The sequence below is a fragment of the Rhinatrema bivittatum genome, chromosome 4 (genome assembly GCF_901001135.1).
Source record: "Rhinatrema bivittatum chromosome 4, aRhiBiv1.1, whole genome shotgun sequence".
Taxonomy (NCBI): Eukaryota; Metazoa; Chordata; class Amphibia; order Gymnophiona; family Rhinatrematidae; genus Rhinatrema; species Rhinatrema bivittatum.
In genome coordinates, this window is record NC_042618.1 from 82302728 (window position 1) to 82318247 (window position 15520).

At 43.6% G+C, this 15520-nt stretch overlaps 1 protein-coding gene across 1 annotated transcript in view; it reads right to left on the minus strand.

Moving 5' to 3' along the window:
* Positions 1-15520, minus strand: part of TTLL5 (tubulin tyrosine ligase like 5) — a 798469-nt gene that overhangs the window by 418974 nt on the left and 363975 nt on the right. Inside the window, 2 exon segments of the mRNA XM_029598396.1 lie at positions 12110-12201; positions 12466-12573. Of these exon segments, the coding sequence (XP_029454256.1) occupies positions 12110-12201; positions 12466-12573 (200 nt within the window).

A 15520-nucleotide genomic window follows, 5' to 3' on the forward strand; every position in this document is an offset into this window, starting at 1 on the left:
TCTCTGAGTTCCCTCAGTATTATGGGGTGAACCTCATCAGGCCCCATGGCTTTGTCCACTTTCAGTTTTCTTAGCTCTTCCTATACATTATCTTCCATAAATGGAGTTTCGTCTACTCCACCCCCTTCTACAATCTTTATAACAAGTGATGGTCCTTCTCCAGGGTTTTCTTTTGTGAACACTGAAGTATTTGTTTAATACGTCTGCTAATTCATTATCTCTCTCCACCCATTGATCCTTATCCCCTTTCAATTTAACTATGCTACTATATACCTTTCTCCCTTCTCTGATATATCTGAAAAATGTTTTGTCTCCTCGCTTTATCTCCTTGGCAATCCTTTCCTCTGCCTGACTTTTTGCTTTCTTGATTACTTTTTTCATCTCCCTCTGTTTCACCAGATAATCCTTCCTGTGTTCCACTTTTTGGGATTCTTTATATTTCTTAAAAGCTGCTTTTTTTGCTTTTATTACATCAGACACTTCCGCTGTGAACCAGATTAGATTCTTATTTCTCTTACTTTTGTTTACTTTTCTAACATACAGATTTGTCACTTTTGTAATTGCTCCTTTTAGTTTGGCCCACTGTTGTTCGACCTCTCCCAGTCTTCAAGTTCTGCCTCCAGATATTTCCCCATTTTGACAAAGTCTGTTTTTTTGAAGTTCAAAACTCGGGTCTTTGTGACACTTCTCCGGATCCTATTTGCAATTTCAAACCATACTGTTTGATGATCACTGGTGCTGAAGTGGGCACCCACCCAGACATTACAGACATTATCCCCATTAGTGAGCACTAGGTATCCGTCTGAGGACAAATGTCATTAACACCATTGATTTCACAAAATCTAATGGTATGTCTTTTTTCATGTTGTATGTTTCAATAATATCCACAACAAAAAGACTAAGTATGTGAATTCTCAGTGCTGTTTATGTCACAAAGTTATTTTTTCTATGTTACCGCATCAGCAAGCCAGGCAACGGCAGTGAAACCACTTGCCGTCCAGACCTCTCATTTGCGGTGAGATGTTGTCTATAATGTTTTATTAAAGTTTAGAAAGCATATGAGTGTCCAATTCAAATAAATTTCATCTGTAGCCCGATAATGAAATTGAAATTGAAGAATAGCTATATTTCAATTTCATTATCGGGCTACAGATGAAATTTATTTGAATTGGACACTCATATGCTTTCTAAACTTTGATAAAACATTATAAACAACATCTCACCGCAAATGACGAGAGGTCCGGACGGCAAGTGGTTTCACTGCCGTTGCCTGGCTTGCTGATGCGGTAACATCGAAAAAATAACTTTGTGACATAAATAGCCCTGAGAATTCACATACTTAGTCTTTTTGTTGTGTATATTTTGATTGATAAGATAAGTGCTTTGGTTCTTTCTACTTTGGTATGTTTCAATAATACATTATGTATGTTTTATTGTGAATCGCCTAGACCTTTTTTGTGATAGGCGATCAATACATTTTAATAAAAATGAAAATGAAATTAAAAAAATGAGGGTGTCAGTCCGAGCGTAGTCAAGACGAGCAGAGGTCAGTTCCAGGCGGCGGTCAACGTGGTCAGGCAAGCAGTGGTCAGTTCCAGGTGGCAGTCAAACTTGGTCAGGCAAGTAGAGGTCAGTACTGTGAATCAGTCCGAGAAGGTACGACAAGAGGAGGAACGTGGAGCAGGAATCAGGACAGATGCTGGAACACATGGGAATACAGGAACGCAGGAGCACTGGACCAAGACTGGAACGCAGACTAGATCAAGGAAGCAGGAAGAACACAGGAACATAGAACAGCAACTAGCTAGACCGAAGGTGTCGACCCGATTGCCAAGGTGAGGTTCTGGGGAGGAGAGCTCATGAGCTTGGAAAATTGGGCATCCAAATGGCAGATGGAATTTAATGTGGATAAGTGCAAGGTGATGCATATAGGGAAAAATAACCCATGCTATAGTTACACAATGTTGGGTTCCATATTAGGTGCTACAACCCAAGAAAGAGATCTAGGTGTCATAGTGGATAACACATTGAAATCGTCGGCTCAGTGTGCTGCGGCAGTCAAAAAAGCAAACAGAATGTTAGGAATTATTAGGAAGGGAATGGTTAATACCATAGAAAATGTCATAATGCCTCTGTATCGCTCCATGGTGAGACCGCAACTTGAATACAGTGTGCATTTCTGGTCGTCATAATCTCAAAAAAGATATAATTGCACTGGAGAAGGTACAGAGAAGGGCAACCAAAATGATAAAGAAGATGGAACGGCTCCCCTATGTGAAGGGTAGCAAGTATGTGAACCCTTTGTGCTGTGGCATAGTTGACGCAACCTCGAAGGCAAACCCACGAGGACTACACTGCCAGCTGGTGAATGCATCCTGTAGTGGGACAGCCTGGAGCTTCACCTATACCAGCTGCCTCCCACGCAGGTTGAGCCCTTGGGTTCTAGCAGACAGCTGGATCTAGGCAGGTCACTAGGGCGATGAAGAGAAAGGAAAATTGGTTCTTACCTGCTAATTTTTGTTCCTGTAGTACCACAGATCAATCCAGACTCCTGGGTTTTGCCTCCCCTCCAGCAGATGGAGGCAGAGAAAGTTTTACTGACACTTAACATGAGGTGGCAATCACAAAAGGAGAGAGTACAGACCCCCTACTCTTTATACAATACACACATACACATAGGGAATCCCATATCAATGGAATCCCTTGCTGTGGAGAATTGCTGTCCTGTGAGGCGTTCGTTGTTGGAATCGGGTGTGTCATTGAGCTGTGGAGAAGGGTTGCGGTAATTTCAAAATTGAGTTGTACAATCTGTAAGGTACACATAAATTGGATTACGTAAGAGAAGATGGAAGGAGTATGTTAATATGTGCTTTGCACACTGAAGACTTGTGAAAGGTGGTGGTACTATGTACGTCGTGAACAGCTGTTTCTCTTGTTAAAATTGTGGAGGAAGAAATATCAGCTGCTGGACTGTTTTGAAGGTGTGTTGCTTCAGCGGATGGAAGGGAGGAAAGCTTCGCTGACGTCCGGTTGAGTCGGGAGTAAATCATCCCCTGAAGAAGCTGCGGCGAAACAGGGATCCTTGTTGGGATGTGTTGGACTGCTCCCATATAAAAGGGACGTTGTGGGGTGATCCTATATGAAAATAATATGTGGCAGAGCATGTTTAGATGAAGACTGTTTAAGTTTAAGTACAGATTTATTCTGAGATACTGTAGAGGGGTGAAAGTGGGATATGGAAAGTTGTGGATAAGAAATACTTAGAATAAACTGTAAAAGGATGAAGGTGATTAGTAGGGGGGTATTGTCCTCACAAATTGTGAGTATTAATAGGGTGGTGTTGCTCTTATGTGTGTTGGTGGTTTTAATGGGTGGGGAGTGTGTGTGGTAAGAATGAGTATGTTTGGAATGGGTTATTTTTAAGGTATTGGCTGCTAGTTCATTGGTATTATGATGGGGTAATAATGCATATAATGTTGCACATGTCTTTGTACTAATGATGTATTTACAGATACATTTGTGAAGGTTACATGTATGTAATTATATTAATCACGTAACAAAGGAGAGAGGAGAATAAACTCACTCAGTACGTCTAACAAACAATTTTTAACAAGACTATTTTGTTGAAAGTAAATAACCCAACAAATGACAATATCATACGAGATTTTTTGCTCAAATGATGTAATCTGCAGCCTCTCACCACGCAATGGGTCGCAGGCTGTTGTCAGCTCACAGAGCTTGCTTGTTGTAATCATTTACCGTCATTTGTCCACCCACCAAATACCTTTATTTAAACCGTTTACTTAACCTTCTAAATTTCCAAAAAATTTTAAATATTAAATCTTACTTAGAACCACCCAAGAAAGATCTAGGTGTCATAGTGGATAACACATTGAAATCGTCGGCTCAGTGTGCTGCGGCAGTCAAAAAAGCAAATAGAATGGTGAATAAAATGGAAAATGTCATATTGCCTCTGTATCGCTCCATGGTGAGACTGCACCTTGAAAACTGTGTACAATTCTGGTCGCCGCATCTCAAAAAAGATATAGTTGCAATGGAGAAGCTACAGAGAAGGGCGACCAAAATGAAAAAGAGGATGGAACAGCTCCCCCATGAGGAAAGACTAATGAGGTTAGGACTTTTCAGCTTGGAGAAGAGACAGCTAAGGGGGGATATGATACAGGTGTTTAAAATCATGAGAGGTCTAGAATGGGTAGATGTGAATCCGTTATTTGCTCTTTCAGATAATAGAAAGACTAGGGGGCATTCCATGAAGTTAGCATGTGGCACATTTAAAACTAATTGGAGAAAGTTCTTTTTCACTCAACACACAATTAAACTCTGGAATTTGTTGCCAGAGGATGTGGTTAGTGCAGTTAGTATAGCTGTGTTTAAAAAAGGACTGGATAGGTTCTTGGAGAAGTCCATTACCTGCTATTAAGTTGACTTAGAAAATACTGTTGCTAGTAATAGCAGTGGCTAACATGGAATAGACTTAGTTTTCAGGTACTTGCCAGGTTCTTATGGCCTGGATTGGCCACTGTTGGAAACAGGATGCTGGGCTTGACCCAGTATGGCATGTTCTTATGATCTAAATGGATTCCTATGTGTAAATACGCTTCAGTAAAGACCAGGGATGCCAGGAACTCTCCCGGACCGCCGCGATTACATAGTCATAGTGGATAATACATTGAAATCTTTGGCTCAGTGTGCTGTAGCAGTCAAAAAAGCAAACAGAATGTTAGGAATTATTAGAAAGGAAATGTTGAATAAAACGGAAAATGTCATAATGCTTCTGTATCGCTCCATGGTGAAACCGCAACTTGAATACTGTGTACAATTCTGGTTGCCGCATCTCAAAAAAAGATATAGTTGCAATGGAGAAACTACAGAGAAGGGCGACCAAAATGAAAAAGGGGATGGAACAGCTCCCCCATGAGGAAAGACTAATGAGGTTAGGACTATTCAGCTTGAGAAGTGATGGCTGAGGGAGGATATGATAGAGGTGTTTAAAATCATGAGAGGTCTAGAACGGGTAAATGTGAATCGATTATTTACTCTTTTGGATAATAGAAAGACTAGGGGGCACTCCAAGAAGTTAGCATGTAGCATATTTAACACTAATTGGAGAAAGTTCTTTTTCACTCAATGCACAATTAAACTCTGGAATTTGTTGCCAGGGGTTGTGGTTAGTTCAGTTAGTGTAGCTGGTTTTAAAAAAGGTTTGGATAAGTTCTTGGAGGAGAAGTCCATTACCTGCTATTAATCAAGTTGACTTAGAAAATAGCCACTGCTATTACTGGCATCAGTAGCATGGAATCTACTTAGTGTTTGGGTACTTGCCAGGTACCTGTAGCCTGGATTGGCCACTGTTGGAAACAGGATGCTGGTCTTGATGGATCCTTGATGGACCCTTGATGACCCAGTATGGCATGTTCTTATGTTCTAACCAAGGAACTTTCAGAGCTTTGTTCTCCTTCTTTAGATCGAAGATAGGCCGGAACATACTCTCCTTTTTGGGAACAATAAAGTAGATTGAATAGCTACCTGTTCCTTGCTCTTCCAGAGGGACTGGGACGATGGCTCCCAACTGGCAAAGCTGAGAAACTGTGTCTCTTACTGCAATTGTCTTTTCCCGGTAAGAACATGGGGATATCAGAAAGCGATCTTTTAGCTGCCGAGCAAATTCTAGAGCATAACAGAGTTTTATCACACTTAGGACCCACTGGTCGGACATGATCTTGGTTCACTCCTCATAAAATAAACCCAAATGGGTTCCTATCACTGAGACCAAGGAGTGGACCAGCCTGGTATCATTGGGAAAATTTGCACCACCCCCTCTCTGGCAAGAGCTGTCTCTGCCGGGGCAACGGGCTCAAAAGGACTGACTCCAGAACTGCTGTCTGCCCGAGAACTGCCTCTGAGGGGACCCCGGTCTGGATGCCTGAAATCTGTGACTCCCCTTGAAATGAGGGCAAGAGGGAAGGAAGCTTCTCCCCTTCAGCTTACCTTCCGGCAATTTGTGAACTTTATTCTCCCCAAGGGACTTGATCATCTCTTCCAGGTCTTTACCAAACAGTAACTTCCCCTGAAAGGGCAAGGAACCCAACTGTGACTTGGAGGCAACATCGGCCAACCAATTCCTCAGCTAGAGGAGCCATCAAGCCGAAACTTCTGACATCATGGTCCTCAAAAGTTCTGAGATGATCATACAGTGCATTTGCAATGTAAGCCACCACGGCTTCCAACCGTTCAGCTTGAAGAGCCTCAGAATCAGAAAAAGATTTATCTAGCTGTAGTTGCTGCATCCAACACAGGTCCGCTCTCAGCATAAAACTGCTGCATATAGCAGCCCATGCTCCAAGAGCAGACACCTCAAAGATCTTTTTGAAGATGAATGCAGTTATACGCATACACACCCCTCAACGAAATCTGCGTTCAGCGGGTAAAGGACTTCTTACAATTCCTTCTATTGCCACTGCTAAACTTACCTCTATCAGGGAAAGAGCTGTTTCATTAACCGTTGCAGGTCTATGGAATTTATTACCCATAGATTTAAGGCTGCAGAAAGATTTAAAAGAATTTAAGAAAGCACTAAAAACGTGGATGTATGTACAAGCATTCCAAGTAGAAGTCAGCCAGTAATCTTCAATGTTTTCATATGTTGATGCTTTTGGTTAATTATTTTATGTTAATAGGCATGTTTTAATGTGATTATTTACTTTTTAAGTTTTATTTCATGATTTGTATCTTTTATATTAATTTAAGAATGAGTCTGATGTAAAGTTACTTGTTTGACTGGTTTAAAAATTTATTGTATTTTGTGATTTTTAATTACGAAACCTTGTAAACCGGTGTGAAGGTATATACCAACATCGGTATAGAAAATCAATTAAATAAATAAAATAAATAAAGTGAACTTCCAGTTTCCTGTCTTGCAGATCTTTCAGAGCAGCAGCACCTATAACCAGAATGTCATCTTCTTGGTCACAGCTGAGACAGTGGCATCCACCTTGGGTCCTTGAGAAGATCCAGCGCATCTTCAGGCAAGGGATATAACTTATCCATAGCCCTGCTGACTTTCAGACCTGTGTCCGTGGTATCCCACTCTCTAAAGAGAATAGCGCTGACCGACATGTGGAAGGAAAAGGATTTTGCCGGACCCAGAAGACCAACCATGACCAGGTCCCACCATTTCTAAATTGAAATCTACCCGAGGAACTTTGATGCCCAATTCTTCCAGAACTACGGGACTGAGAGGAGACAACTCTTCCTTGTGAAACAACCGAACCACCTTCGGATCATCTCCTTCAACCGCCGTACTTCGAGGTGATGTTTGATCAGGATCTTGGTCCACCACAGCCGGAACAGGATCATGGGAACCCTGCTCATGGTGATCTTCCTTGTCAAAAGTGTCTGGAGAGGAATCAGGAGTTGTCGACAGAGATGCAGCCCCCAGGAGCCGCCTAACTCTCATGGCCTCCAGATCGGCCCTGGACCTCTTGGGCTGCTTTTCCGGAGGCTCCCTCGCCAATATCCTGTGTGTCAATTTCTGGGCCTTGTGTAATAGAAGCATAAAATCAGACGAGGAGAATACATTGGAGATCCCTCCGGGGTTCTCCTCACTCCCTACAGGAGCCCCAGCAGGGTCAAGTCCTCCTCCAGAGGCCCCACTTCCGGAGATAAGGGGGGGGGGGGGGAATCCCTGCCCCCCTCCGCAGTCACGTGCCAGAGTGAAATGTGGCCAAAAGGGCCGCTGTTCCCATGCTTAGCGGGAATGGTCTTCTGCAAGCAGCCACGCTAATTCGAGCCTCCCAGGCTTGCGGTGCCGGCTAGAATGATTCCCCACCGTGCCTCCTGAAGGTCCCTGCCACCAGGGAGGTATCACAGACACAGACAATCGCGGGAGAGATGCACCCTCACAGGCAGAACAGGCTGCACCATGTGGCATCACGGAAGCTGAGCGGGGGGGGGGGGGGGGTGCAAGCAAACTGCGCCTGTCTGGCAGGGGAGCAAGATGCCAGCATAGGACAGGTGGAGTTGAACTAAGGGTCAGACATCCCACGGCTGCTCCTGGCTGTACCTTTTGACTTCCTGAGGCTTCCCTTCTTTTTATTTACAAAAAAACCAACTTTAAACACCAAGGAAGAAAGGCAGAAAGCTAAGGCACTTCACTGAGGATGGCTTGAGATTCCGCTGGTCCCTCAGAGCAAGTGACCTGGATCCCCGGGTTGTCAACCCTGGCTGGTTAGAAGGGAAGCGAATTGGGAAAGGGTCCCCACCCCCTGCTCGTCCACCTTGAAAACCAGAGAGGATGGTCCCAACAGGACCTCACAACCCTCCGGGAGGCTAGCTGATATGGATTCTGTTCTTCCTTCGCATTTTTTTTTTTTTTTTTTAAAGAATATGAGACTACAGGCTTTGCACCTCCACCATCTGCTGGAGACAGAGAAATACTGAAGGACTGCAGGTGGCACCTTGTGTTAAGTGTCAGTGTAACTTTGTCTCCTCCTGCTGGAGGGGAGGCAAAACCCAGGAGTCTGGACTGATCTGGTTACATCCAGGGAACTAGAGTCCAAAGGTCAGGACAGGCAGCAGACTAATGGAGTCAGAGACAGGCCAAGATCGGGACAGTCGGCTAGCAAGAGTGGTCTGGTCTAGGCAAGGGTACAGGTCCAAATGGAAAGCAATCATGGTTATGTCCAGGCAGTAAGCAATCGTAGTCAAGTCCAAGCAAGAGGTCAAGATCTGGAGAGTCGGGCCAAGGGTGGATGAAGACGGAGAGATGACACTGGATAAGACAGACTGGACAAGGTAGGCTATATGAAGAGAGCTGGAGAAGACAAGGCTGGGCGAGGCAAAGCTGGATTCACAAACACAAGAGAACAGGAACCAGAAGCACACAAGCAACAAGTACTGCAAGGCAGGAGATTCGTTGCTGAGGTGAGGCAATGCTGCAAGGCCCTCGTTTAAAAAAAGTCTGATGTCATCGGAGCATGCCGTTCAGTGTTTCCCGCCACAGGGTCCATATAATGTGCGTATATGCATGCATGTTCGTGCGCCTAAGGAGGTTCCAGGACAGAAGCAGTATGGCGGTGTGTGGGGCTGCACTTGGCAGCATTACGGAGATAGCGGAGGTCCAGCTATGGGAGCATGTTGATGTTGTCCTGGGCCACTCTTGGCAGTGTCAGGGTGAGTACAGTGGCTCTATAAGGAAAGGCTAAAGAGGTTAGGGCTGTTCAGCTTGGAGAAGAGACGGCTGAGGGGGGATATGATAGAGGTATATAAAATCAAGAAAGGACTTGAATGGGTAAATGTGAATTCGTTTTTTACTCTTTCAGATAATACAAGACTAAGGGGCTCTCCATGAGGTTAGCAAGTAGCACAATTAAATCAAAGAACATTCTTTCACTCAATGCACAATTAAGCTCTGAAATTCATTGCCAGAGGTTGCGGTTAAGGAAGTTAGCATAGCTGGGTTTAAAAAAAGGTTTGGATAAGTTCCTGGAGAAAAATCCATAAACTGTTATTTATCAAGTTGACTTAGGGAATGCCACTGTTTATTGCCAGCATTAGTGGCATGGGATCTATTTAATGTTTGGGATCCTTCCAGTTACTTGTGATCTGGATTGGCCTGGAATGGCCACTGTTGGAAATAGGATACTGGGCTTGTTGGACACTGAGTCTGAAACAGAATGGCAACTTATGTTTTTTTGTAGTAGTGGTCAAGAGAAATGTACTCAAAGTCATACGGGAAGAGATTGATGGACCTAAAAATGTACACCCTAGAGGAGAGATAGGACAATATGATAGAAATTTTCAAATACCTTAAAGGTTTAAATAATACAAAAGAAGCAAACCTCTTTCAGAGGAAAGAATACTTTCAAACAAGAGGTTACAATATACAGCTCCAAAGGTGGACTCAAGAGCAACATTAGAAAGCATTTCTTTATAGATAGGGTGCTGGATGCCTGCAAGCACCTACAGTGGAGACAAAAACAGTAAAGGAGTTCAATTCAAGAAAGCCTGGGATAAGAACATTGGATCTGTAGTTAAGAAGCAGCAAGGGGAAAGCTGAAGATCAAATGGGATCTATCACATTGCGCCAGGAAGTAGTGAGCCTTGACAATTCAATCCCACCTGGGCATAACAAAATTAGATGCAGTCTGCTAGCCAACTGGAAAGCATCTGTTTTGGAATGGTGATCCCCAGTTTGCCCTGATCAAAGAAAACAAAAAGCTGGGTTAATTGTCTATGGGCTTCTCTCCACTTCAGATAGAGAGAGCGTGAGGAAAAATGTTGGAAGGACGACTGGCTGGCTAAGATGGAAGCCCAGTCATGGGTCAGAAAACCTCTTTGTTCATGTCCATTTTTTCTTTTTAATCTGGCTGATTTTTTTTTTTTAATATAAATGCACAAACATGCCCAAGGTCTCTCTTATTGTGCATGTGTGCTTAAAAAATCCTCAAAGGAAATTTATTTATTTAAAAGTATTTATTGCCCGCACCCTCCAACGTTCAGGGTGGGTTACAATTGTACATTCATAATTGACACATACAAATATAAAAAAACAATAGATAAAAATAAGAGATAGAATAGTCTTAAAATTAAATGTTAAAAATAGGTAAAATGAAAGTAAAATCAGTAAAAAGTAAATAAAAAGACTAAAGGCCGGCAGGATTATGTCTCGCATAGGTCTAGAAATGCTTGCTTAAAGAGATGTTTGAATGCTTTTTTTTTTTATCACTTATTTTGGTTACACAATTTCTTTTTCAACCACCAACGTTGGATTGCTACGGATCTGAAAGTTTTTAAATACAAACACTGCTGACATTTTGCCTTAACAGCTGTGCCAGGGCATAAGATGATTTCTCCTGCACCTGCATATACTGGGCCATAAAAAGTTGATAGGATGCAATACGGGCAATAAGCATTTCATTGGAAAACCTGTCTCCTAAGAGTATCCATGGCCCTAGGATCCTGAGGAGTGAGTCCTAGAGCACTTGGCCTTCTTGAGAGAAGATTCAACCACCACAGACTGGTGAGGAGGCTGCCTCTTGTTCATCATATTTATTTATGGCCTGTCTCCAGGATTCCTATTGGCCTTCCAAGCCGAGAGACCTGATGGCACCCCCGATGTCCATCAGTGCAGCTCCATGGTCCTTCAATGTCGATGCCTCTGATACCACTGGATCAGTGTTCGGCGCCAGAAGTGTTGTTCTATCTTCTCTAGTCAGACCTGGTGTCCTCTGGGGGGTCATCTGTGCACTTTTGCGGCAGACACCTGATGTCAAGCAATGCTCCCAAGCAGAGACACATCTATCATGGGGATCCGTGAGAGAAATAGTCCTCCTGCATAGAGGGCATTGCTGGAACCTGGTTGACAGGTTAACATGAAAGAAAAGGGATGCTCAATCAAATTTGATGGTGAGGAGACCATGAATGGTCAATGGGCACTGGCACCCAGAGGAACAGACCGCAAAATGAAATTTAGAAAAACAATAGAAAACCTACCTAGGGACACTGTGAGGAGAAGAGCGGGATCCCTGAATGACCAAGCAAAGAATTCCAAAAAAAGAGGCAAAAACCCCAAGGAAAACGAGTGAAACTCAGATAGACCTAGACTACCAGGCTCTGTGAAAAAAGTAAAACTGACAGGACCCTGCGGCTGCACGGCATATTACATGCATGGGCTTACTCAGTGATGCTCTAGGAACTTTGACAGAAGCTTTCCATGCCAGGCTCCATCGGATGATGTCACCCGTGTGTGAGAATTACCATCCTGCTTGTCAAATTACTAAACCTGGAAGAGGTAGAGGCTCGCTACCTAGTATACATTCTTGTCTGTAGTTAAACAGAGAATATAAGCACTGTAACTATAGGGTAGGAAATGACTGCAAATCAGATTATCTGTTTCAAATCCTGCACATTCAATTCACTTCTTCTAGATTTCTGAGGTTCACAGAGGTCTCTGGTCAGTAATCCCTTATGTCCTTTGTTTAATCTTTCTACTTAGCAGAGGTGAGTAAGATTCAGTTTGCATCCCATCTGACCAGATCAAGATTCTCATGAAACACATTCTTCCTCATTTCATTTGAAGCAGACTCACCCATAGAGCTCCCATGTGTCCTGCCGCGGGAAAATTCGGATAAATCCACCAGTCCGCTCAGACTCCTCCTTAACCCCGACGTAAAACTTTATCTGAAGTTAAATAAGAATATAATCTCTCTCTGCAACTCAGGCATCAGAAAATCTTCCCAGGCCATTAATCATGGCATGGCACTTATACTCTCTCTCTTCTCCCACCAGCCTCCACCCTATAACATAGCCCTGAAATAGGGCTACCTTATATCACCCAATCTGTGCCTCTTGCTTCCCCATATACAGGCCAAGACAGGGCTGCCTTGTATCTCTTACCCAGCCTGTGCCATTGCCTCCCCTATATACAGCTCCTTTTGCTCTTACCTCCTCCATTGACAGCCCAAGAATGGGGCTGTTCCTCTTTCCCATCTTCTCTTTGTTCGTTGTTATCACATTAATATCTGCATCGCTGGCTGACTGAGGGAGTTGACGCTGCAAACAAAGATCTTCATCTGATTTGTAATATTCTATTACTTTTTACAATTTTATTAATGAATTTTAGCCTTTGAACACAGGGGATCCAAACACCTTAGCATATTAGTGCCAAAATTCATCCTTGCAGCCCCCACCCCACCCCACCCCCACACACTAGTGCCAGGCTCTGAACCCAGAAGGCTCCACACAGCCTTCTATACATACCTGGCAACAGCAGAGATTGTTGGTGATTAGCAGAGGATTGGGTAAGGAATAACGTATATCAGCTTTCTCTCCTCCACCCTCCTCCCCACTAAGCCACATTTTCTCTCTCTTCTCTCCATCCTCCAAGCACATTTTTCTCTCCAGCATTCTTTGCTTCCTCCCTCCTTCACCCCAGCACTCTCTTTGCTTCCACCCTCCAATAAGTCACAGGTCCCTGACTTGTAAACCCTCACCTGAGTGAGTCCCAAGACCTTTGTGTGTTGCAGCCCCTCTCCAGTTTCTCCCCAATATGCTGTTGCAGTGTCTGCTCCAGAATCACCCCCACTCTCCTGTTTCCTGCAGGCTTACAGGCCGATACAATACACTAACACTCCGGTGGAGCGCACCGTTAACCCGCGTTTGGACGCGCTAGCTTTACCCCTTATTCAGTAAGGGGTAATAGCGTGTTGAAAATGCGCGGCCAACCCCCCCCCCCCCCGAAACTAATAGCGCCCGCAACATGCAAATGCATGGCAATGGCCCTATTAGTTATTCTTGCGCGATTCAGTAAGAAAAATGTGCAGCCAAGCCGCACATTTTACTTTCAGAAATTAACTCCTGCCCAAAGGTCGGCGCTAATTTCTTCGGGCCCCGGGAAAGTGCACAGAAAAGCAGTAAAAACTGCTTTTCTGTACACCCTCGACTTAATATCATGGCGATATTAAGTTGAAGGTCCCGAAAGTAAAAAATAATTAAAAATTAAAAAAAAATAAATTTTTAAATGGGCCCGCGGCTCGAAAAACGGACACAATTTTGCCAGCATCCGGTTTCTGAACCCGTGGCTGTCAGTGGATTTGAGAACAGACGCCGGCAAAATTGAGTGTCGGCTGTCAAACCCGCTGACAGCCGCCGCTCCTGTCAAAAAAGAGGCGCTAGGGACGCGTTAGTGTCCCTAGCGCCTCTTTCTACCGCGGGCCCTCATTTGAATACTGAATCATGCACACAGGAGAGTGGCCTGTGCGCTCGCCCGCTCTCCTGCGACTTTTACTGTATCGGCCTGTTACTGAGAAGTGTCTGGAGCTGTAAACAGAGACCCTAAGCTTTTTAGTATTTCCCCAGAGACCAGCAATTGATAAAAATTCCCCAAGTCTCCAGGAAAAACCTAGAAAGCTTCTACTACCAAGATACATACTTCCAGTTCATGAGCACAGAGGGATCCCTCACACCACAGCAAATTAATGCCAGAATTCACACTCCCAGCCCCAGGGTACAGAGGGATCCATGCACAAATACCAACTCTATAGCCATTCTTTGTCGTTTGTTTGCTGAATCTGTAACTATGAAAGTCACTTTTTAAACTGTTGTGATCTACTCATGGAACGACAGTATATAAAATGTCTAAATAAATAAAATAAATAAAATAATAGCATATCAGTGCCAAGATACACATTTCAGCCTTCAAGCACAGTGGGATTCATAGAAATTAAGGGAACAGAAGGAGAAAAAGGTTAAAGTAAAAATACAGGGACAGAGAAAGGTAACCCTCAAGGTTAAAAAATGGACTCCCTATTTCTCAATTCCTCCGATTACGCAGGATATGTTCGTCTTTGGAAGATTTCAAATCTCAGGCCTCTGTGCTTTCAACAAGATTTGTTCAAAAAGGTTATCCTTGTGGAGTAATAAGAAAGGCATATAAGCGGGCCCGTTTTGCAAATAGGGACCTCCTTCTACAGTATCAACAACGTCCTTATAATCAAGAACTTACCTGTACTTTGAAATATTCACGTCATGCAAATGAGGTGGTTAACATCGTGCGTGAGCATTGGAAGGTTCTAACATTGCACGCGGTGTTTCAAACGGGCCCTAGATTTGCCTATTTTCGAGGCCAAAACATCAGAGATCGCATTGTACGTTCACACTTTATGTCAACTAAGAGTCCGTTTTCTTCTGGTGGCCACCAGGCCTGTGGGACTTGCGACATGTGTGCATTGACCCTTACAGGAGTTCAATGGCAGGCGCCCCATTCGGGGGTAGTGATTCGGCACAATAGATCAACTACATGTGACTCAACGGGTGTTATTTATGTAATATAATGCCCCTGCAGCCTGGTGTATGTCGGCCGCACCAAGAGAAAAATTCGTACGCGGCTCATTGAGCATAGGAGTTGCATTAAGACATTGAAACTTGCGGCCCCACTAGTGCAACATTGCATGAATGAGCACCACCAATTTACCGATTTGCGTTGGTCCATTTTGGAACAGGTTGATCAGAATCCCAGAGGAGGAGACATACAGGCTTTGTTAAACCGACGGGAACATTTTTGGATCTTTTTTCTTAATACTGTGGACCCAAATGGATTAAATGAGAGGATTAATTGGTATTCCCTCATTTGATTGTTCATTCACCAATTAATATTCAAGTATTTTATCTGCGACCCATATGATAATCTGGTTCATTAGCAGTGATGTTTTTTGTCTATACAGCTATTCAACTGATGAAGAATCGGTTCTGTGTTTACTTATTTTTTAAAGGGACCAGACTTATAAGAGGGGTCCTCTCACTCAAATATCTTAAGCTATCTCTAAGTAAGCCCACAATTTTCTTGTATCGGTTATTGGCACGTCTTAAGTAGCTTTCGTTTTAGCCCTGTCATCCTGCTGCTGAGTCTACTTGAAATACAATATTGACTGACTGCTCTATGTAATTATACAGCGAGAGCTAAGAGCAGATGGAATGGATAGCTACGTGAGGACGTGATAGA